At 40.5% G+C, this 23,788-nt stretch overlaps 1 protein-coding gene across 3 annotated transcripts in view; it reads left to right on the forward strand.

Moving 5' to 3' along the window:
* The window catches only part of MTFR1 (mitochondrial fission regulator 1), a 90,398-nt gene that overhangs the window by 32,307 nt on the left and 34,303 nt on the right, over positions 1-23,788 (forward strand). For all 3 annotated transcript variants that reach the window (XM_023222334.2, XM_023222336.1, XM_023222335.3), the window contains exons 3-4: positions 6,457-6,555; positions 20,713-20,828. In XM_023222334.2, the coding sequence (XP_023078102.1) occupies positions 6,457-6,555; positions 20,713-20,828 (215 nt within the window). The remainder of the gene's footprint in view (positions 1-6,456; positions 6,556-20,712; positions 20,829-23,788) is intronic.

The raw sequence follows: 23,788 nt of genomic DNA on the forward strand, positions 1-23,788 counted from the left end.
GCTACTCGGTAGGCTTAGGCAGAAGAATCTGGCTTGAACTTGTGAGGCAGAGGTTGTAGTGAGCTAAGATCATGCCACTGCACTCCAGCCTGGGCGACAGAGCAAGACTCCTTCTCAAAAACAAAACAAAACAAAAGCCATTATAAATACCTTAACTCATTTAATGCTCATAGGCTCATGAAGTAGATAGTATCTCCATTTTATAGGTGAGAAAACAGAAGCATAGAGGGGTGAATAATTTGGCCAGCTTTCTACAGGCAGTAAATTGGTAGAGGCTAATTTTAAAGCCAGGCCTCTATGCTACAATGGCCTGTTTCTCTTTACTGTCTTTTATTTTCCCTGAACATTTGTTTGAATTTAAAACCACATACTCACATATCTCCAAACTGTTTATGTACCTAAGCAAAAATGTTTTTAAATTGCAGGAAATAAGAATAGTGTGACACAGCTAACGTGATTCTGATTAATTTCAGTATTTTATATTGGAGGAAAAGTTACTATAGCAAGTATTTATAATAATTTGTATTATTGTACTCTGGTTTTCTTTTGGTGCTTTGGAGGAGGAATGTGAGTAAGGAAGAAGAGAACTGAGGGAAGTGTTAATCTTTGGTTAAGGATTTAAAAATTGTTACAGAATTTCATCTTCCCATTTTCACTCATTCCCCCTTCCCAACATACACTTTTAATTTTCCCTTAGCTCCCTGAGAATTAAGAATTTACATTTTATTGGGTCCTGACTTTTTAAAGATCTGATTAACAGTATAGGTCCATGTGTAATTTTAGGGATACGTGAACCTCTGCATTAATGCATTAATATCACATAGTTTGTCTTGAAAAACATATTTTCTTTTTTTTGTTTGTTCTTTGAGATGAAATCTTGCTCTGCCCCAGGCTGGAGTGCAGTGGCGCGTTCTTGGCTCCCTGTAGCCTCCGCCTCCTGGGTTCAAGTGATTCTCCTGCCTCAGCCTTCCGAGTAGCTGGGATTACAGGTGCCCGCCATCACCCCTGGCTAATTTTTGTATTTTTGGTAAAGACTGGGTTTCACCATGTTGGCCAGGCTGGTCTCGAACTTCTGACCTCAAGTGAACCACCCTCTTCGGCCTCCCAAAGTGCTGGGATTACAGGCGTGAGCCACCACACCCAGCCAGACTTTTCTTAGAGTTAAATTTATAGTTTTTCCTGCTAAAACTTGCCCTCAAATAATAATGTACGTTAAACTAGTCTATAATAAATGAATTACCACATACAGCTTGAGTGCAGTCATCATGGATGAGACAGATGACAGCTTCAGATTCCAGCCTCACACGTCAACACTTTCTACAATAGCATTTCACAATGTTAAAAAAGAACAAACTACTTTCCTGTTGTCATCCTCCTCCTTGCTGTCATCACTTTCAAGCACTGTTGCTAAATGTTATGGACTGTCATTACTAGACACAGACATGCATGTGCACACACACACACAGATTCACTGTTATTTAAAAGCAGTTTTCATAGATAAAGCATGGTTTTTCTGTTTAGCTATTTCTCTTCTTTTTTTTTTGAGATGGAGTCTCGCTCTTCACCCAGGCTGGAGTGCAGTGGCACAATCTTGCTCACTGCAACCTCCGCCTCCGCCTCCTGGTTCAAGCAATTCTCCTGCCTCAAGCCTCCTGAGTAGCTGAGACTACAGGCGTGTGCCACCACACCTGGCTAATTTTTGTATTTTAGTAGAGATGGGGTTTTGCCACTTTGGCCAGGCTGATCTCAAACTCCTGACCTTAGATGATCCACCTGCCTCGGCCTCCCAAAGTGCTGGGATTACAGGCATGAGCCACTGCTCCTGGCCCTGTTTAGCTGTTTTTTTTTTTTTTTTTTTTTTTTTTTGAGACGGAGTCTTGCTCTGTCCTAGGCTGGAGTGCAGTGGCACAATCTCGGCTCACTGCAACCTCCGCCTCCTGGGTTTAAGCTATTCTCCTCCCTTGGCCTTCTGAGTAGCTGGGATTACAGGCGTGCACCACCACACTTGGCTAATTTTGTATTTTTAGTAGAGATGGGGTTTCACCATGTTACCCAGGCTGGTCTTGAACTTCTGAGCTCATGATCTGCCCGCCTCGGTCTCCCAAAGTACTGGGATTACAGGCGTGAGCCACCGTGCCCGGCCAGCTATTTCTTAATGGCATTGGATTATCTTATTTTCTAAATGAAATTGGATTATTTTGCCAGGGATGGTGGCTCACACCTGTAATCCCAGCACTTTAGGAGGCTGAGGTGGGCAGATCACGAGGTCAAGAGATTGAGACCATCCTGGCCGACATGGTGAAACCCCGTCTCTACTAAAAATTCAAAAATTAGCCAGGTGGGGTGGTGTGCACCTGTAGTCCCAACTACTGGGGAGGCTGAGGCAGGAGAATTGCTTGAACCCGGGAGGCAGAGGTTGCAGTGAGCTGAGATCATGCCACTGCACTCCTGCCTGGTGACAGAGCAAGACTCCGTCTCAAAAAAAAAAAAAAAATTGGATTATCTTATGATTTTATGACCATTTTCTTCTCCCTGCTTTCTCTCTTACATCTAAAGAAATATTAAGGACAGTTTCTCTTTAGAGGAAGTCTTTCCTTCTCTAAACTAGCATACTGACAAGACATAGTTCAGCCACAAGTTACGGTAGGAGATGCACTTGGGTCATACAGCCTCCCAATGCACAGATGGTGACTTTTCAGTACCATCTGTTCACTGTTAGCTGCACAGCCATTTACAATTTCTCCCCCTCTATGAGGGCTGAATAGAAAAAAATAGAAAAGTAGTCAGACCTAGTTTTAGAGTTCCTGGAAATTAGCTATTCTTTCCCCTCACTTTTTCCTACCATCCAATAAAGGTTATGGCTCTTCATTCTAAATATTTCAGTCATTAGTTTACACAGACCCTTATTTGATATTTATTGGCGCTAAGTACTATGTAATTCACAAGTAACAGAAAAACACATTATGTTAGTCTACTGTGTATGCTTGAAAAAATAATCACATAAAGCAATCTGTTCTTTCCCTTCCTTTAACTTTGTACAAGATACCTAAATAATCTATTCCTTATAATTAAAAGCTGAATCGGCTGGGTGTGGTGGCTCATGCCTGTAATCCCAGCACTTTGGGAGGCCAAGGCGATTGGATCACCTGAGGTCAGGAGTTCGAGACCAGCCTGGCCAAAGTGGCAAAACCCCGTCTCTACTAAAAATGCAAAAATTAGCTGGGCGTAGTGGCGCCTGCCTGTAATTCTAGCTAGACAGAATTGCTCTAATCCAGGAGGTGGAAGTTTCAGTGAGCTGAGATCACGCCACTGCACTCCAGCCTGGGTGACAGAGTGAGACTTCGTCTAAAAAAAAAAACGCTGAATCATTGCCACTTCTCTTGTTGAAGGCACCTGGTATTTTTCTGATATTAAACAGATGGAAACATAATAGTTGACTTTTTGCCTTCAACATGTGTAGTGAAGAATGCTAAAAGCTGGCAGAAACATTAGTTCCTGACCTTGGCAAATCCTTTCTAAATTTTTCTTTGTGAGCTTTTTGTCCTCTTCATCTCCAGGCAAGACCTTTGCTTGCTGGAAGGGAGAAAGATTCACTGTAGATTGTCTAATTGTCACATTGTGATGCACAGATAGCATTCCACTTGTCCTACATCATAGGAGAGTTTTGACTTGTGACTAAATAGAAGACTCAAGAAGAGAAATGACTGAATGGTGTACTTACTTTTGCCCTATGGATTTATTTGTAAAAGATCAGGATCTATTAAAATGTATAAGGTAGGGCCGCATGCGGTGGCACATGCCTGTAATCCTAGCACTTTGGGAGGCTGAGGCAGATGAATCACCTGAGGTCAAGAGTTCGGGACCAGCCTGGCCAACATGGTGAAACCCTGTCTCTACTAAAAATACAAAAAAATTAGCCAGGCATGGTGGCATGCACCTCTAATCCCAGCTACTGTAATCTCAGCTACTCGGGAGGCTGAGGCAGGAAAATCACTTGAACCTGGGGGGCACGGAGGTTGCATTGAGCCGAGATTGCTCCACTTCACTCCAGCCTGGGCGAAAGAGCGAAACTCCGTCTCAAAAATAAATAATAATGATAAGGTAAAGAGTTTGCTTAAATACTGTCTTAGAATTATTTGCCCATGTTTGTTCTTTTGTTGGTGGATAGTCTGATGTTGACATTGTAGAACTGCAAGGCTTCCCATGTTTCTCTAGTCAGAATGTTTTCCTTTCCCTTAGTCCTCACATGTTATTAAGACTACTTGTGTCATAATCCTGTATGATTATTGATGTGAATGATGTTTTCTTCTAAGCTTCAGAGTAACTTTGCTTCTTAATATTCTTTGTATACTATTCATATTTTAATATTATCTTCCTTTCTACTTACCAGTTTTCTAATATTTGCCATCCTTTTTATTTACATTTCCAAAGCAAGAGCTATCATTTTTGTTGGTTATTGGAGTCAGTATAGGTTATAAGTACTTTTTGGAGCTCTTCTAGGTAAGATTCAGTGAAACCTTGGAAAATATCTGATAAAAATTACATGAAAGCTATGGCAGGTGCCGGGGGTATTGTATATCCTTCTATGATTTCCACTTTGTTGGTTTTTTTCTCGGGGGGAGGGGGCAGCGGGGGGCATGGTCTCACTCTGTTGCTTAGGCTGGAGTGCGGTGGTGCAATCCTAACTCACTGTAGCCTGGAGCTCCTGGGCTTGAGGGACTTTCCTGCTTTAGACTCTCCTGTAGCTAGGACGACAGCATGCATCACCATGCTAATTTTCCAATTTTTTGTAGAGATGGGAGTCTCACAGAAAGACTCCAGGCTGGTCTCAAACTTCTGGCTTCAAATGATCCTCCTGCCTCAGCCTCTCAAAGCACTGAGGTTACAGATGTGAGCTACTGTGCCCAGCCCTGAACCCCACACTGACTCATACTGTTATCCTTGAATTAGACTTGATTGCTAAAATTTAAGAAATGAGGTAGTTTCTGTGCTCGTTTTATAAGCTGTATATGCTTTTATCTAAGGGTCTAGTTTCAGTTAGGTTTTGGAGCCTCCAATGTTTACAGTGACCAGTTGTTTGGTTATGCTGTTTATATTGGGGTAATTCATTCTTTAAAGTAGAATGATCATGGATTGATCTTAAAAAAGGGGTAGTATCCATTTCTCCAGAATTCATACTGAGCTGATTTGGTTTTGTTTAGTCTTTAGGATATAATTGTTTTTTGAGTTTCTTGTTTTATTTTATTTTTGAGACAGGGTCTCGCTCTGTCTCCCAGGCTGGAGTGCAGCGGTGCAATCTTGGCTCACTGCAACGTCTGCCTCCTGGGTTCAAGCAGTTCTCGTGCCTCAGCCTCCCAGGTAGCTGGGATTACAGGTGTGCACCACCATGCCTGGCTCATTTCTGTATTTTTAGTAGAGACGGGGTTTCGCCATGTTGGCCAGGCTGGTCTTGAACTCCTGGCCTCAGGTGATCCACCCGTTTCGGTGTCCCAAAGTACTGGGATTACAGGTGGGAGCCACTGCACCCGGCCCTATATAATTGAATGTTAAAATTTGATGAATTAAGTATAATAGTCATATAATTCTTACTCTTTTCTTTTACAATTGCTTTTAATAGCATACTACTTTTCTTTACCTCTTCTATCCAGGCTTTCAAGTGTAGCACTCAAAACAGATGGATAGTTTTTCTCTTTAAAGAGAGATCATATACCTGGGGAGAAGTTTCAAGGTACAATTTGTAATGATTTAACTAACATTCAACATGTGTGGTTTTTGTTTTTTTTTTGCTTTGAGGGTTCGTTTTTGTCTTTAAGCATAGCATAATGTCTTGTTTTATTATGATTTCATCTGAGAAATTCTGCTCAGATGAAATTTCTTACCTTTTCTCTGTGGAGTAGGCCTCCCAAGAGCAATATGCCTGGATTTCAGCCTTTGCTCACCCTTGGCCAAGCATTCTTGTGCAGCAAACAACATGAAGCACCCTGCATGGTACACATTCAGATTCCGAACTTTGTACTAATTTGGGATTGTTTTGAAAAGTCTATTACACCAAAAGTAACATATGTTTAAGAAAAATTATGTATATCAAAATTCTAAAACTAAAAATATAGCAGAAGAGATAAAGTAGTGTTTCTGTTGCAGAATAGTATGAAAACCTGATGAAAATAGAATTTTTACTGTAAGTATAGTATTTAAAAATTACTGGCTAGTTTATATTTTTATATAATACCTTACATTAAACTTTATTGAATTAATAATATCTAGATATATGTGTATATATATACATATATTCTTTATTTTTGGATTGAGAAACAGTAGCTTATTTGCCATAACATTTAGAGCATTCTGATCCTGTAATTAATGTGTTAGTATGTCATACAAATAATTGTCTAATGCCTTGTCTTAACATTTCTGTACATCTTGTAATTAAGCTTTTCGTTTTTCCTACTTCCTCAGGTACTTTGGTCTAGGAAGCCATATGGTTCGTCTCGAAGTATCGTAAGGAAAATTGGTACTAATTTGTCTCTGATTCAGTGTCCAAGAGTTCAGTTTCAGGTACTATATTTTATGTATTTTAAGTATTTTATTAATATGTACATTAGAAATATAAATAGGCAAGATGGTTTCAAAAGTATTTTGTTTTTGAGACTTTTTACCAATTGATGCCACTATCAGTACAATAAAAGAGGATTAAAAACCACCGTTAAGCCTTTCTAATTTTAGTTTCTCTGTGAAGTGATTGAGATCTTTAAGACATTCATCCTTCTTAAGGATGCATATGTGAAGATACAGGAGCATATAATAAGCTAAGCAGTTGTTAATTCCTAGGTGACTTCAAACATAGGCTTTATATTATTTCAGGTGTTTTATGTACCACCATTATTTTTCTTCTGTAATTATACCTTCCTCTTTGGATAGCCACTCAGTTCCCCTGATTTATTTTTAGATCTCTGTGTATGCCATGTAAGTTGCTTTCCCTGTCGTTGGTTTCAAGCTCAGCATTAATTATGGGATCCATTGCCTCAGCAATGACAGTGTCAAGACAAAAAGGTAATTGTGGTTCTCTCAGTGAGGTGATAGTCAAACCATGAGTTAGAACTTTTGAAAGTCTTAGTCTTAGAACTTTTGAAGGTCTTAGTACAGTATTCTCTTTTAGCACCAAATCTGGAGCAACTCTACTCTTTGCTTGGAGATACTGCTATTTTCCTTGATCTGTGCTTTTGTTCCTTTCTTTTTTTTTTTTTTTTTTTTTTTTTTTTTTTTTTTTTTTTTTTTGAGATGGAATCTCGCCTGTTGCCAGGCTGGAGTGCAGTGGCAGGATCTCAGCTCACTGCAATCTCTGCCTCCTAGGTTCAAGCACTTCTCCTGCCTTAGCCTTCCGAGTAGCTGGGACTACAGGTGCACACCACCACACCCAGCTGATTTTTGTGTTTTTAGTAGAGATGGGGTTTCACCACGTTGGCCAGGATGGTCTTGATCTCTTGACCTTGTGATCTCCCCATCTTGGCCTTCCAAAGTGCTGGGATTACAGGCATGAACCACCGTGCCTGGCCTTGTTTCTTATTGTTATTATAGTATTCGACATTTATCACATAACTTTGTTCTTTTTTTTTTTTTAGTAATTCTTTACAACCGTAATGTAATAACATTTCAGTTCAGCATTGAATAATATAAAATTCAGTAGATATCTCTGCCACTTTTAAATAATAGATTAACATGTGGAGATGTGGAAGATGTATTTAACTCATTCAGAAGTTCAGAAGTGCCCACGTGTACCCGTTTGATAACATGTCATGTTCTTAAATCACTCCTCTTGATAAGTGGAGGTGAAATCTATTTCTTTTTCTTTTCTTTTTTTTTTTTTTTGAGAGAGAGTCTTGCCCTGTTGCCCAGGCTGTAGTGCAGTGGCATGATCTTGGTTCACTGCAACCTCCGCCGCCTCCCAGATTCAAGTGATTCTCTTGCCTCAGCCTCCTGGAAAATCGATTTCTAAATAAGTGGTAGAAATGAGCATTTATTCAGGTTGACGTGTATGGTAGAAATTAGCATTTATTCAGGTTGACTGACAAGATTGTTCATTGCTGTGTTTGTAATCCTGCTCACAGATTGACTGGCTAAACCTTTGTGCATCAATCTAGAAATGGACAGACTGGAGCTGGGCGCATGGCTTACTCCTGTAATCCTAGCACTTTGGGAGGCTGAGGCAGTCAGGAGTTCAAGACCAGCCTGACCAACATGGTGAAACCCCATCTCTACTACAAGTACAAAAATTAGCCAGGTGTTGTGGCACACACTTGAAATCCCAGCTACTCAGGAGGCTGAGGCAGGAGAATCACTTGAACCCGGGAGGCGGAGGTTGCAGTGAGCTGAGATTGTGCCAGTCTACTCTAGCCTGGGTGACAAAGTGAGACTCCGTCTCAAAAAAAAAAAAAAGAAAGAAATTGACAGATTGGAACTTTCCAAGAAGTAATTTTTTATTTCAGTCTAGGCTTTAAAAACAAAAAACAAAACAAAACAAAAAAAAACTCATGAAGTCAAACATGCAAAGCCTTATTTATTTATTTATTTATCTGAGAGGGAGTCTCGCTTTTGTCGTCAAGGCTGGAGTACAGTGATGTGATCTTGGCTCACTGCAACCTCTGCCTCCTGGGTTCAAGCCATTCTCCTGCCTTAGCCTCCTGAGTAGCTGCGATTACAGGTGCCTGCCACCACGCCCAGCTAATTTTTGTACTTTTAGGGGAGATGGTGTTTCACCATGTTGGCCAGGCTGGTCTCAAACTCCTGACCTCAGGTGATCTGCCCATCTCTGCCTCCCTAAGTGCTGAGATTACAGGTGTGAGCCACCACACCCAGCTGCCTTTTTTCTTTTTAATAATCAAAATGAAGAAATCTGTGGTAGTAAGTCTCTCAAGTACTTTCCAAGAATTCAGTTCATTTAGACATGAACTGATGCTTATTTGCCAGTTTCCTTCAAATAGCTGTTATGTTAACTAAGGTTTATAAACTTTTTTCTGATTGTTCGATTCCATCAGTTTCTTTCTAGTTAACTATCTTAACTAGTTAAGTTTTCCTAGTTCCAGGAAAATTTACTTCAGCGTTTGCATTCATATAGCTAGAGACATGGAGATATCTAACGTTTTCTGATTGCAACCCCCAAGTCTGCCTTGACAGTCAACGGGCTGAAGTACTAGAGTCAAGTACATGTACTTGGGAGAATTCTCTTTCTGGATGTTATCAGTCTATTAAAAGGATATGAGCAGAAAAAGAGGATTCTATTTAACTCACATGAACTGCATTTGAAAAGAAATGGATTAACATAAGGAGAAGAGTAAGGTAAAAGAAACATTGATGACCTACTTGAGAATGTAGTAGAGATGGAAGCCATTTGTTTATAGTGAGATTTTTATTTGCAGGTATACTGAATCTTTTTTTTTTTTTTTTTTTGAGACAGAGTTTCGCTCTTGTTGCCCAGGCTGGAGGGCAATGGCATGATCTCGGCTCACTGCAACCTATGCCTCCTGGGTTCAAGCAGTTCTCCTTGTCTCAGCCTCCCAAATAGCCGGGATTACAGGCATGTGCCACCATGCCCAGCTAATTTTGTATTTTTAGTAGAGATGGGGTTTCTCCATGTTAGCCAGGTTGGTCTCAAACTCCCGACCACAGGTGATCGTCTCCCTCGGCCTCCCAAAATGCTGGGATTACAGGCATGAGCCACCGTGCCCGGCCCGTACTGAGTCTTTTTAAATTCAACATCGGTGTTACAGTATTCTGTCTGGTGGCCGGGCACAGTGGCTCACGCTTATAATCCCAGCACTTTGGGAGGCCTTGGTGGGTGGATCACCTGAGGTCGGGGGTTTGAGACCAGCCTGGCCAACGTGGAGAAACCCTGTATCTACTGAAAATACAAAATTAGCTGGGTGTGGTGGCGCATTCCTATAATCCCAGCTACTCGGGAGGCTGAGGCAGGAGAATCACTTGAACCTGGGAGGTAGAAGTTGCTGTGAGCTGAGATCACACCAATGCGCTCCAGCCTGGGCAATAAGAGTGAAACTCTGTCTCAAAAAAAAATAAATAAAAAGTATTTTGTCTGCTACTTAGTTAAATGTTTTACATATGCTGTCATCCTTCTGTATCTCCATTGCTTCTTTGTTTATCAGAAATATAAAAGATGTAGTCTTCAAAATGTATAGAGGATGCAGTTTTGAGTAATAATATTGAAAATGCATTTTTCCCCCTATTTTTATAGCTCAATTTAGGTACTAATTGATGTGGAATATATCCAGGCTGTCTGGGAGTCCAGTGTGGGTAAATATTATTATTGAAAGTCTGAGACTGGGAGTCTACTGTGGGGCACAGGGCAAGTGGACATCATTATACTGAGACCATATCCAAGTTGAAGTGGATTAAACTGAGAACAGGACAGTCATGGGGTCAATGCAGAAAGTGAAGTTGGGTAGTCAAAACCAGTCTTCCCGTTGTCCTTGATGATTTCACTGTCTTTTGGAGAACCCATCTGAAATGCAGCCTCCTTTTTCTTTGCTTCCTCTACTTCTGTTGACTTTCACTTTCATGCCTTTCCTAGTATTTGCATCACTGGCAACAGCTCAACCCTGTCAGTCTTGAAACCGTTTCACCTTTGAAATTTTAGACCTCAGTATATTCCTTCTAGATCACAGCATCTCCTCTCTGTACTAGCTAACCCATGTATCGTTGGTCAAGTAAGACTCTTATATAAATGATAGGCAGTACAGGCACATTCCTTTGTGTTTTGAGCTTTAGATGAGATTATCCATGTGAAGTCCTGGGCATAATGACTCGTACATAGTGAGTGCAGAGTAAAAGTACTACTGCTAGTAGTGGTTTTGTTATTATCGTTATTGCCCCTTTATAGTTACAGAGCAAATTATCTTATTTGGTTTTCTAATTTAACTCCTTTGGGAGGGGGGCGAGGGATAAAAGACAGCATATATGGTGCAGGGTATACTGCTTGCGTGATGGGTGCACCTGGATCTCACAAATCACCACTGAAGAACTTACATAACCAAATGCCACCTGTACCCCAATAACTTATAGAAAAGTAAAATAATAATAAATAATTTAACTCCTTTGCTTTACGGATTGGATTTCTGTATATTTTATAGGGTCACAAATCAGAACACATACCAACACATTTAGTCACACCTTCATCCAATTAATGGGCACAGTGACTATTGTGCTGGCAATAAAATGAGGTGACATATGTAAAAAGCCCTATAAAAGGCACCCAATACATGTTTCTTTGCTGTGTTATTGAAGACCAGCCTATAACCTCATAGGTTTTATTACTTCTCCTGTACTTCAGTTAGCTCTAGGAATTAATTGGCTAATTTATACTCAAAACAGGATCTCTAGACCCTTCACATTTACTTTGGTTGAAGAAAGCTAACTTCCCCTGGCCCTTTTCTACCTTTCACATATGTGCATTTCAGCACACCTACACACTTGTGGCCATAAGCATTTTGTGTTTTTGGATATCGTTTTCCTTGTGGAGGTAGGAACTAGATTAAGACACACTAGGAGAACAGACCCTTCTTTGTCTCCTAGTTCTATTCTAGATTCATGACATCAAAAGAAAGTTCAGTTCATGGAGGGGCTTGCAAAAGCAGTAAACTCTGGGGGATAAGGAGGAGTGGGATGCAGAGGTTTTAATTTGCAGTGGTTTTTTTTTTTTTTTTTTTTTTTTTTTTTTGGAGACAGAGTCATGCTCTGTCACCCAGCACCCAGGCTGGAGTGCAGTGGCTTGATCTCAGCTCACTGCAACCTCTGCCTCCTGGGTTCAAGCGATTCTCTGTCTCACTCTCCCGAGTAGCTGGGATTATAGGCGCACACCATCACACCTGGCTAATTTATTTATTTTGTATTTATTTTTTTGAGATGGAGTTTCGATCTTGTTGCCCAGACTGGAATGTAATGGTGCGATCTCAGCTCACAGCAACCTCCACCTCCCGGGTTCAAGCAATTCTCCTGCCGTAGCCTCCCAAGTAGCTGGGATTACAGGCATGGGCCACCACACCCAGCTAATTTTGTATGTTTAGTAGAGATTCACCAGATTCTCCAGGCTGGTCTCGAACTCCTGACTCAAGTGATCCACCCACCTCGGCATCCCAAAGTGCTGGGATTACAGGCGTGAGCCACCATGCCCATCGTGTAGTGGTTCTTAACACTGGATGCATATAAATCGTCAGGAGCGTTAAAAAAAAAAAAAAAAAAAAAAACCCATGCTCTGGCCTCGTCCTCCAGTATGGCTCTATATGCTTCCCTACCTCTGTACTAAAATTCTTAGGGAGCTTTTAAAGAAATCCAGGTCCTGTTTAATAGCTTACTAAATCTGAATTTCATGTATTTGTTTTTTAAAACCTCTTCAGGATCCTATGCAGCTAAAGTTGAGGACCTTAGACATAGTTTTATTTTAGTGTTTTGCTACAGAAAGTTTGTGTTTACCAACACATTTAAACAGTGACATACTATCTTTTGGCAATTGTAAGTGTTCACTAAAGCACTTTTGGGGTACATTTTAACATATTTTAAGTTGTATGAATTAAAGAGAAACATAGAATGTAAGTGTAGTATATTGGGGTATTACTACATTTTAAAAAAAAACCTTAAGGCAAAATACCCCCAAAAATGTGATTCTGAGTACTACCAAGTGAGGTACTTCAGAATAACCTGGGTTGGGGACTTGGCTGTGTGGTTATAGTAGTTTGAATACCAACACTATTGGGTAATTTCACCTTTTTCTCTCTGGTAAACCTAACCCAAGCTATTTTCTTGGACTGCAAGCAGTGGTTTTTGGAATTGGTGGAAAACGACTGTTCAGTAACCAAAAGAGTAATGAATGGGATTCCTACTAAAGCTCACACACGGTGATTAAATCTGGAAGTAAAATGGCCATTTGTTATGGCACATCTTTGTATAGCAAGTAAACTTGAAATTCATACTTTATGCTAGGTGTTGGTATTGAGTGGTGAATGAAACAGACATGTATGTCTGCCCTTATTAGTGATTCAGTGGGAGAGATATTTAAAAAGTCAATATGCTAATAAAGATATAATTATCATTTGTAATAAATGTCATATAGTATGAAGTAGTATAGCATGGGGAAGAATATCAGGAATTCTCAGGGAAGGCCTCTCTAAAGGAATGACAATTAAGGATTACGAAGAGCCTGCTCTACAGGGTTGAGGAGACAAGTAGAGGTTGAGGGAGTCATTGTGTGCAGAGAGAATAGCATGTGCAGAGATCCTAAGGCCAGATATAAATTGTTTGAGGAACCAAGAAAAGGTTCCAGTCAGTCAGGAACTATTAAAGTGGGAGACTTAGTAGTATAGTATATTGATCTTTGAACATCTGAGCTGTCTGAAGATGCATACCTGGATTAATATGTAAAATGACTGTTAAATTTAACCGTGTGTTTCAATAACTCCTAGATAATTTGGAATATGCTAGCATGTGATGTCATACTGTATATGATGTTCATTTTTTGTTATTTTTAGCATAATTTTATAGTCAGCCCTTAAAGATTACTGAATTCAGCTACCAATAGTATGTTTTATAAATTTGGCATTGTGGGGCCCAGCGCAGTGGCTCACACCTGTAATCCCAGCACTTTGGGAGGCCAAGGTGGGCGGATCACCTGAGGTTAGGAGTTCCAGACCAGCCTGGCCAACGTGGTGAAACCCCTCTCTGCTAAAAATAGAAAAATTAGCCAGGCATGATAGCTAGTGCCTGCAATCCCAGCTACTCAGGAAGCTGAGGCAGGAGAATCACTTTAACCTGGGAGGCAGAGGTTGCAGTCAGCCGAGATCACGCTACTGCACTCCAGCCTGGGTGAAAGAACGAGACTCCGTCTCAAAAAACAAAAAAAAAAAAAGGCATTGTGAAATAGTAGTTTTGAGACTAACTGAATATGGCTGGGCACGGTGGCTCACACCTATAATCTCAGCACTTTGGGAGCCCAAGATGGGCGGATCACCTGAGGTCAGAATTTGAGACCAGCTTGGCCAACGTGGTGAAACCCCATCTCTACTAAAAATATAGAGTTCCTGTCATCCCAGCTACTTAGGAGGCTGAGGTGGAGGGAATTGTTTGAACTCAGGAACTGGAGGTTGTAGTGAGCCAAGATCACACCACTGCACTCCAGCCTGGGCAACAGAGCAAGCAAGACTCCGTCTTAAAAAAAAAAAAAAAAAAAGTAATCAACAAATGTTTGTGGCCATTTTATTCATCTCAGGCAGTTGATCTCTTAAAGACTTATATTTCCACAAGGATACTGCTGCTTACTCTTAAAGATTATTTTCAGAAATACACACATTTTCCTCCCTCTGGTGGCTTTGTTCTTTTGCCTTCTACTATTCTAAGTGTGTTATATATGGAAACTTTTAATAAATGTTCACTTAAAATAGTGACCATGCAAGAGATACATTTACAACATGGTGACTATAGTTAACAGCAATGTATTGTATATTGAAAATCACCGAGAGAGTAGATTTTAAGTGTTTTCACCAGAAAAAATAAGTACGTGAGGTAATCCAATTCAATTGAACCACTGCACATATTTCAAACATAATAAATATATACAACTTTGTCATTTTAAAGAATACATTTTTAAAAAGTAATCACATTCAGAAATAGTAGTGACTGAGTCTGGGCTAGAATATTGAATTTAGTGTTCCGTCTTTCAGACTAGTGTTCTTTACACAGGCATATCACCTGACAAGTTGATGGTGTCACCGTATGTCACTATACTGTATTAAAATACAGAAATTCTGCTAGGTGCAGTGGCTCACGCCTCTAATCCCAGCACTTTGGGAGGCCGAGGCAGGCGGATCACGAGGTCAGGAAATCGAGACCATCCTGGCTAACACGGTGAAACCCTGTCTCTACTAAAAATACAAAAAATTAGCCGGGCGTGTTGGCGGGCGCCTGTAGTCCCAGCTGCTCGGGAGGCTGAGACAGGAGAATGGCGTGAACCCAGGAGGCGGAGCTTACAGTGAGCCGAGATCCCGCCATTGCACTCCAGCCTGGGCGACAGGGCGTGACTCCGTCTCAAAAAAGGAAGAAAACAAAAAAAACCAAAAAACAAAAAACAGGCCAGGCATGGTGGCTCGCACCTGTGATCCCAGCACTTTGGGAAGCTCAGGCGGGTGGATGACTTGAGGTCAGGAGTTTGAGAGCAGCCTGTCCAACATGGTGAAACCTCGACTCTATTAAAAATACAAAAATTAGCTGGGCATGGTGGCAAGTACTTATAATCTCAGCTACTTGGGAGGCTGATGCAGGAGAATTGCTTGAACCTAGGAGGCTGAGGTTGCAGTGAGCCGAGATCACACCACTGCACTCCAGCCTGGGTGACAGAGTGAGATTTCATCTTAAAAAACAAACAAACAAAAACCTCTGAAATTCTGGTTTTAGTTTTTCTTTTATTTTTTTGAGACAGAGTCTCAGTCTGTCGCCCAGGCTGGAGTGCAGTGGCGCGATCTCGGCTCACTGCAAGTTCCGCCTCCCAGATTCACACCATTCTCCTGTCTCAGCCTCCCCAGCAGCTGGGACTACAGGCGCCCGCCACCACGCCCTGCTAATTTTTTATATTTTTAGTAGAGACGGGGTTTCACCGTGTTAGCCAGGATGGTCTTGATCTCCTGACCTTGTTATCCGCCTGCCTCGGCCTTCCAAAGTGCTGGGATTACAGGCGTGAGCCACCACGCCTGGCCTGCTTTGAGTTTTTCTTAGCGTGGAAGCAACTGGTAGAAAAAAGAGAAATAATTAAATCTATGTACGTAAAAAGCTAGAGATTATCATTTTACTATGTTGCTATTAAGAATATGTATATGTGGGCCAGGCGTGGTGGCTCACACCTGTAATCCCAGCACTTTGGGAGGCTGAAGCGGGTGGATCACTTGAGGTCAGGAGTTTAAGACCACCCTGGGCAACATGGTGAAACCCCGTCTCTATTAAAAATACAAAAATTAGCCAAGCATGGTGGTGGGTGCCTGTAATCCCAGCTACGCGGGAGGCTGAGGCAGGAGAATTGCTTGAACCTGGGAGGTGGAGGTTACAGTGACCTGAGATTGCACCACTGCATTCCGGCCTGGGCAACAGAACAAGACTTGGTCTCAAAAACAAACAACAAACAAACAAACATACAAAGAATCTGTGTATGTTATGCATTTGGCTATAAACAAATAGTAGTAAACTAGAATGAGTGTAATTTACTGTTATGCCCTTTGCAGCAAATCCTAGTTCCCAGTACTGTGTGTTTATTTTATGAAGTCACAAGAGGATGAAGTTAGTACTCCTAACATTTTTATTCTAAGCTTTTCTACTATTATACAACATTTGTATTTTACTAATATGCACTTTATTAAATGAACTGATTTTTTTTGGTATATTACATTATCAGAATATTTTAAATTAAAGTTGCTTCAGTAAGATTTCTATAAAATTGAATTTCGGGTAACTTAGTGTTATTATTGAGTTTTTGCTCTGAATGAAATGTGATTTTGAAAAAAAATTTCTATCTCTTCACTTTTTTTTTCTTTTTCCACTGACAATAGCTGTAGTAGGACAGGACCTTGCTGGGAACCTTCAGTAAGTTGTCCTTTTCTTTCTCAAACTTTCCATCGGTCATCTATGCATGTCGTGGTGTCTACATCGTATTTCCAAGAATTTCTTACTGTCAGTCCTTGCCAGGGCTGACTTCATCTTGACTTGTACTTTACTAAGTGCATTGTCCTGGAAATTGTCCTTTGTGTCCCATGCCTGTGTCACTCAATGAATGCTTCCTTCACCAACACCTGAAATAGCCTTTTATAAAGAAGATTTTTTTCTGGTTTTATTTTGTCTTTTGAATGAGTTTGACTTAAATGCCAAAACTATTTTGTTTTGTGGGAAAGGATGTCAAGTAGAAATGACATACATCTTGTCAGTTTCGGAATTGGTTCTTCAGAGCATCATTAACATTTTCATCTTATTGAGCACATATTATGGACATGGTATCATTTACATAATTAAGGCTTAAGTAAGATCCAAATTAAGTCCGTGGAATAGTTTGTTATATCTTGTTGTTTTGTTTCTTAAAAGTTTGTGCAAAAACTGGCATTTTATGTTTAGCATACTAATTTTATGGAGGCATTATTTAATTTTATAGATGTAAAATTGAGAAATGTGTTTAATCCTTAATAACTATTTATGATATCCTGAAAATGAGTTAACTTCTATTTCTTTGATTATGTATTCTTAGAAAAGTAGTAGTGGCTGGGCATGGTGGCACATGCCTATAACCCCAGCACTTTGGGAGACCAAGGTGGGTGGATCCCCTGAGCCCAGGAATTTGAGAACAGCCTGGGCAACATGGCGATATCCCCCATCTCTACCAAAAATACAAAAGATGAACCAGGTGTGGTGGCATGTGCCAGTAATTCTGGAGGCTGACGCAGGTGAATCGCTTGAACTTGGAAGGTGGGATGTTGCAGTGAGCCAAGATGGTTCCACTGCACTCCACCCTGAGTGACAGAGTGAGACCTGATCTCAACAACAACAAAAAAGAAAAGTAGTTCTTTGTTTTTTTGATTTGTTTTTCTTTTTTTCTTCCCTCCTCCCCACACTTTGTTTCCTTTTATAGATGTTTTGAAGAAAACAGCTATTTTTGTAACTTTTGTAGGAAAGTAAGAAGTCTGTCTTAAATATACCTAACTTTCTACCAACTAGTCACTATATTGGAACAGAATTTTTATTTCTGAACAAAGGGTCATGATCAGATTGATCATCTCATGAATTAACACCTTAGGAAGGCACCATTCAGATTTTAGTCTTAGGATTTGTCTAACACTTGTTCAAAACAGCCCATTAAATACCATCTCCGCTAGGAGCCTCACAGGGCTTGGGAACATTCCTGCTGAAGGATAGCCACATAACCCACTTAGAATCTCCTTATTACAGTGTTATGGGAATATCAGGATACCATTCTGTTTTCAGTAATGGGTAGGAACAGAACATTACCTGATTTCTCAACTCTTGAGATCAAATATGATACCCAGTTATGTTATTTAAGTTGTGTGAGATACCGATTTGCTAAGTATCTGTTTGGATAAGTTTCTGAACTACATAGGGAGAAGTATAAAAATCTTCCCTTTGATCTTATACCTTGAGAATTTACCTACTGAAGTTTATACTTTTTTCCTCATCTGACTACAAATTACTTCCACTACATGCAAATTAGTATTTTGAAAGCCTTTTTATCCTAATTTCATTATTAGATTTATTTTTTGTTTTGTGGAGGGCAAGATTTTAAAATTTCTAATTTTTGAGAGAGCTTCACTCTGTTGCCCAGGCTGGAGTGTGGTGGTGTGATCACGGCTCACTGCAGCCTCTGCCTCCTGGGTTCAAATGATTCTCCCACCTCAGCCTCCCGAGTAGCTGTGACTACAGGCGCACGCCACCAGGCCTGATGAATTATTTTGTATTTTTAGTAGAGACGGGTATTTCACCATGTTGCCCAGGCTGATCTCAAGTTACTGGGGCCTCAAGCCATCCGCCATCTTGTCCTCCCAAAGTGCTGGGATTACAGGCATGAGCCACCACACCTGGCTGAATTTAAGGTGCTTTATATACTCGATGTTCTTAGTACTTTATTGTTAACATTTTGTGTGTGTGTGTATGATCGAGTCTTGCTCTATCACCCAGGCTGGATTGCAGTGGCGCGATCTCAGTTCACTGCAACCTCCACCTCCCAGGTTCAAGTGATTCTCGTACCTCAGCCTCCCGAGTGGCTGGGGTTACAGGCTCCTGCCACCATGCCTGACCCTTAAAATGTTATTTTTAATGCTACTTTATTAAGTTGATTAGATGATCATACCAGAAGAGTACACATACCAACAGCTGATATGTTTAACGTTTTATTCATAATATTACTTTGAAGATATTTTAAACTGTCGGCAATGTTAGTATTATGTGTCTGCATGATATATTTTGTGTTTAAGGAAGAGGCATTATTTAAGTATATTTTCCAAAAGTTTGACTTGGCAATGATGGCATTGAGGAGGTTTGAACAATCCATGAGTCCCAAGGGTAACTTTTTGATAAACATATTAATGACTAAATCTCTTTGGCCTTTTCATTTTTTCCTTAATTAAAAAGTGTAGATTGATTATTTTTCTTTTTTATTTGAACCTCACTCACAATTTTAGGAAGTATTAATCTGATAACTTTATTTAAAAGTTATTATTTGTTGACTTTTTGACTCAGGCATTATTATATGTATAACAAAATCTAAATTTAACTTATCTTTCTTGTTTTTCAAGATAAGTTTCAAGATATCCTGCTTGTCTTGTCTTTTATTTTTTTTTTCTTTTTCTTTTTGAGACCGGCTCACCCTGTCATGCAGACTAGAGTGCAGTGGTGCAATCTCGGCTCACTGCAACTGCTGCCTCCAGGGTTCAAGCAATCCTCCCACCTCAGCCTCCTGAGTAGCTAGGATTACAGGTGTGTGCCACCATGCCTGGCTAATTTTTTTGTATTTTCAGTGGAGATGGGGTTTCACCATGTTGGCCAAGCTGGTCTCAAACTCCTGACCTCAAGTGATCCGCCTGCCTTGGCCTCCCAAAGTACTGGGATTGTAGGCAGGAACCACCGCACCTGTCTTTTTTTTTTTTTTTTGTATTGATTTCAAAATATTCTTTGTTAGCATCCATGTTAAGTTTAGGTAGAGAATTCTGTTCTGCTGTTTGTTCTTTTGTTCTTTAATACTTTTACTTAAAATGTAGGAGATTTAAGGAGTTTTAAAAACCATTTTCAACATTATAATGTATACATATATAAAAACATTATAACAAAACAGTTATATAATAGCCATTTAGAAATATTTCTGGATTTAGCTCAAATTGGTCTTTTGCTTGTTCTTATTTTTTTCCCCCGAGACAGAGTCTTGCTCTTGTCACCCAGGCTGGAGTATAGTGGCACGATCTCGGCTCACCGCAACTTCCACCTGCCGGTTTGCTTGTTCCTATACCCCGCTGCTTACACATGCCTTTTAAAATCTCTTTAGAAAAAAGTGGTTTCTCATGCTTAGATTCTAAAATTTTTCTTAATTTTCTAGGATAGTTTTTTAAAAAATCAACTTATAGGCTGGGCGCGGTGGCTCATGTCTATAATCCCAACACTTTGGGAGTCCAAGGCGGGCGGATCACAAGGTCAGGAGTTCTAGACCAGCCTGGTCAACATGGTGAAACCCCGTCTCTACTAAAAATACAAAAATTAGCTGGGCGTGGTGGTGCGTGCCTATAGTCCGAACTACTCAGGAGACTGAGGCAGAAGAATCACTTGAACCCGGGAGGCGGAGGTTGCAGTGAACCAAAGATCGAGCCACTGCACTCCAGCCTGGGTGACAGAGCTAGACTTCATCTCAAAAAAAACAACAACAACAAAAAATGAACAAACAAAAAAACAGTTTATAAAATGAAAACCGAATAAACTTAAATTATAGTTCTGCAATTGTCATATACTGTTAGGCAACAATATGATTATGACTATTAATCATGGAGACCTTCAGTGGAAGAGTTAGAAACCACTCGTGTTTTTAACAGCAGAGCTGACGATTTTCCTTTAGGTGAGTAAAAAAAAATTTACTCTTAACATTTTGGTGCCAGATGAAGAACTTTCCCTATTTGTAACTTACAGATTAGCAGCCATGCAACAGAATGGAGTCCCAGCCACCAAGGAGAGGATGCAGTGGCGTCTTTTGCTGATGTTGGATGGGTAGCCAAAGAAGAAGGAGAATGTTCAGCAAGACTAAGGTTAGTTTGGAAGGCTATCAGAACTGAGATGCATTATCTGTTTTTTTAAAGAATGATATTATTTGCAGTACTTACTTTTAATAGCCTAATTTTATCTCTAGTAATGCACCGTCTTGTTTTTCTTGAACAGTCTTCTTTTCTATTTATTTTCCTTTTTTTCTGAGAGGGTTTCGTTCTGTTTTTCAGGCTGGAGGGCAGTGGTGTGATCTTGCTTCAGTGCAGCCTTGACCTTCCAGGCTCTTGTGATTCTCCCACCTTAGCCTCCCAAGTAGCTGGGATCACAGGCATGCATCACTAACCCCCACTAATTTTTTTTTTTTTTTTTGAGATAGAGTCTTGTTCTGTCACCCAGTCACCAGTGCAGTGGCGTGATCTTGGATCACTGCAACCTCCAACTCACTGGTTCAAGTGATTTTCCTGCCTCAACTTCCTGAGTAGCTGGTACCACAGGCGTGCGCCACCATGCCCAGCTAATTTTTGTATTTTTAGTAGAGACGGGATTTCACCATGTTAGCCAGGCTGGTGTCGAACTCTTGACCTCAGATGATCCACCCGCCTCGGCCTCCCAAAGTGCTAGGATTACAGAGGTAAGCCACAACGCCCAGCCTGATTTTGTATTTTTTTGTAGAGATGAGTTTTTGCCATGTTGCCTAGGCTGGTGTGTTCATTTTCAAGACTTGGCTAGTATTTATAAAGTTTTTAGAGACATATAATTATGTCCTAAGTCCTCATGGACAGAATTCCTTGTCCTTCAGCAGTTTGCATTCCAATATAAGAGACCAGAAAGAATGATCATTAATAATTTAGATAAGTACAGTAATTACAATGGTCTCACTGGGGCAAAGGGATCAATCTGGATCATAGTAGAGAATTTTGGTGTAATTGGAGAATGTTTCCTAAAAATTTTGAGTCAAAAGGAGATTAAGAAGGAAATCAGTTGATACTGTAAAGTCTACAAAGTAATTACAGATGGTCACTGCAGGATGAGAGATGTTCAGCAAGACTTCTCAGGAGGAAATGCTAGAGCTCCATCATGAGGCTGAGTGGGAGCCAAGTAAATGGAAGGCTGGTATTCCTGGAAGAGTAAAGAACTTGTTTTAAGGTAATACCAGGAGACATTGTGGCATGTTTGGGAACTGCCAGATGGCTCAATGAGACTAGAGAGCAGAAAAGAAGGATAAGCTGTAGGAGATGAGGATGAGAAGTAGGTTGAGGTTTACACGTGAAGTAGGTTGAGGTCTTACACGTGACACTAAGAAACATAGAAAAGTCCACGTTTGTGGAAAGCAATATAGAACCTGAAAGCAGTGTGGAACCATGGAAGAAATTTAAGCACTAGTAAAACCAACGTGTAAACAGTGTAAAGAATAGAAAAGAAGGCTGGGTGTGGTGGCTCACACCTGTAATCCTAGCACTTTGGTAGGCCGAGGAAGGTGGATCATGAGGTCAGGAGATCAAGACCATCCTGGCTAACACAGTGAAACCCTGTCTCTAATAAAAATACAAAAAAAAATTAGCCAGGCGTGGTGGCGCATGCCTGTAGTCCCAGCTCCTCTGGAGGCTGAGGCAGGAGAATGGCTTGAACCTGGGAGGCAGAGCTTGCAGTGAGCCAAGATCACGCCACTGCACTCCACACTCCAGCCTGGGTGACAGAGCGAGACTCCGTCTCAAAAAAAAAAGAAAAGAGCCAGACTAAGAGATAGACCAATTAGGAGATGATCAGAATTTAACTGAATTAAGAAACTGGCAGAAGAGGTTCAAAGCTAAATGAGATTCAGAAGAATTAAAATGACATAGAAACTTATTAGATATGGAGATTAAGGAAGGAAGAGCCTACAGAGTCAGAGTCTAGTTATCCTAAATTCTCAGGTTTCCATCTAGGATAAATATAAGGATGGTAAAACAATTTTTTTTTTTTTTGAGACGGAGCGTCACTCGGTTGCCCAGGCTGCAGGCTGAAGTGCAGTGGCGCGATCTTGGCTCACTGTGACTCCCACCTCCCAGGTTCAGTCGATTCTCTTACCTCAGCCTCCCAAGCAGCTGGTATTACAGGTACCCACCATGATGCCCAGCTAATTTTTGTATTTTTAGTAGAGACAGGGTTTCACAACATTGGCCAGGCTGGTCTTGAACTCCTGACCCCAGGTGATCCACCTGCCTTGGCTTCTCAGAGTGCTGGGATTATAGGCGTGAGCCACTGTGCCCAGCTGTAATTTATACGAATATAGGAAAACAGATTGTTTTGGCTGAGGAGAATAAGAGAGGGTAGTCTAGTCTAGAATATATTATGTTTGAGTTTTCTGTGAGATACTCACCTTGATCTAGAAACAGTTTATGTGAATAGATATTGGTAAGGAAGGCCTATAGTCTATAATATTTAGATAGAATGGCTGAATATGAGAGTGCCCAAGAAGCATGTATAGAACGTGAAGAGCATTTGTAGCTTGAGTGAAACCAGCATTTTGAAGTTAAAGGAAAGAAAAAGCCTCCTCCCCTGATCACCCTCCCTGCCCCCCGCCCCCCACCCAACCCATCACCCAAAGAGCAGCTAAGAGGCAGGAGAAGACCTGGTAGAGGGTATTGTTATGGGAGCAGAGGAGGTAGAGTTTTTATAGAAGAGGAGTGGTGATCAGTGTCAAATACTTAGAGGCTGAGTAAATAGAAAAACTAGCACATTTCAATTTTGTTTTTCAGTTGGAAGATTATCATTGATTTTAGCAAGAGTAATTTCATTTGAGTGGTATTAGCTGGATAAAATAAGAATCAAATAATGCAAGAGCAAAGAAGGAACTTGATTTGAGTGACAAGTAGAAATAAGGACATAGCAGTAGATAAACACAGGGATTGCAGGATTAGCAGGTAAAGAGCCTTTCTGTTTTAAGATGTTTATTTTATTTAAACTTTTTATTTTGAGATAATTGTAGATTCTTCACATGTATAAGAAACAATACAGAGAAATT

This window comes from Piliocolobus tephrosceles, chromosome 7 (assembly GCF_002776525.5).
Source record: "Piliocolobus tephrosceles isolate RC106 chromosome 7, ASM277652v3, whole genome shotgun sequence".
Taxonomy (NCBI): domain Eukaryota; kingdom Metazoa; phylum Chordata; class Mammalia; order Primates; family Cercopithecidae; genus Piliocolobus; species Piliocolobus tephrosceles.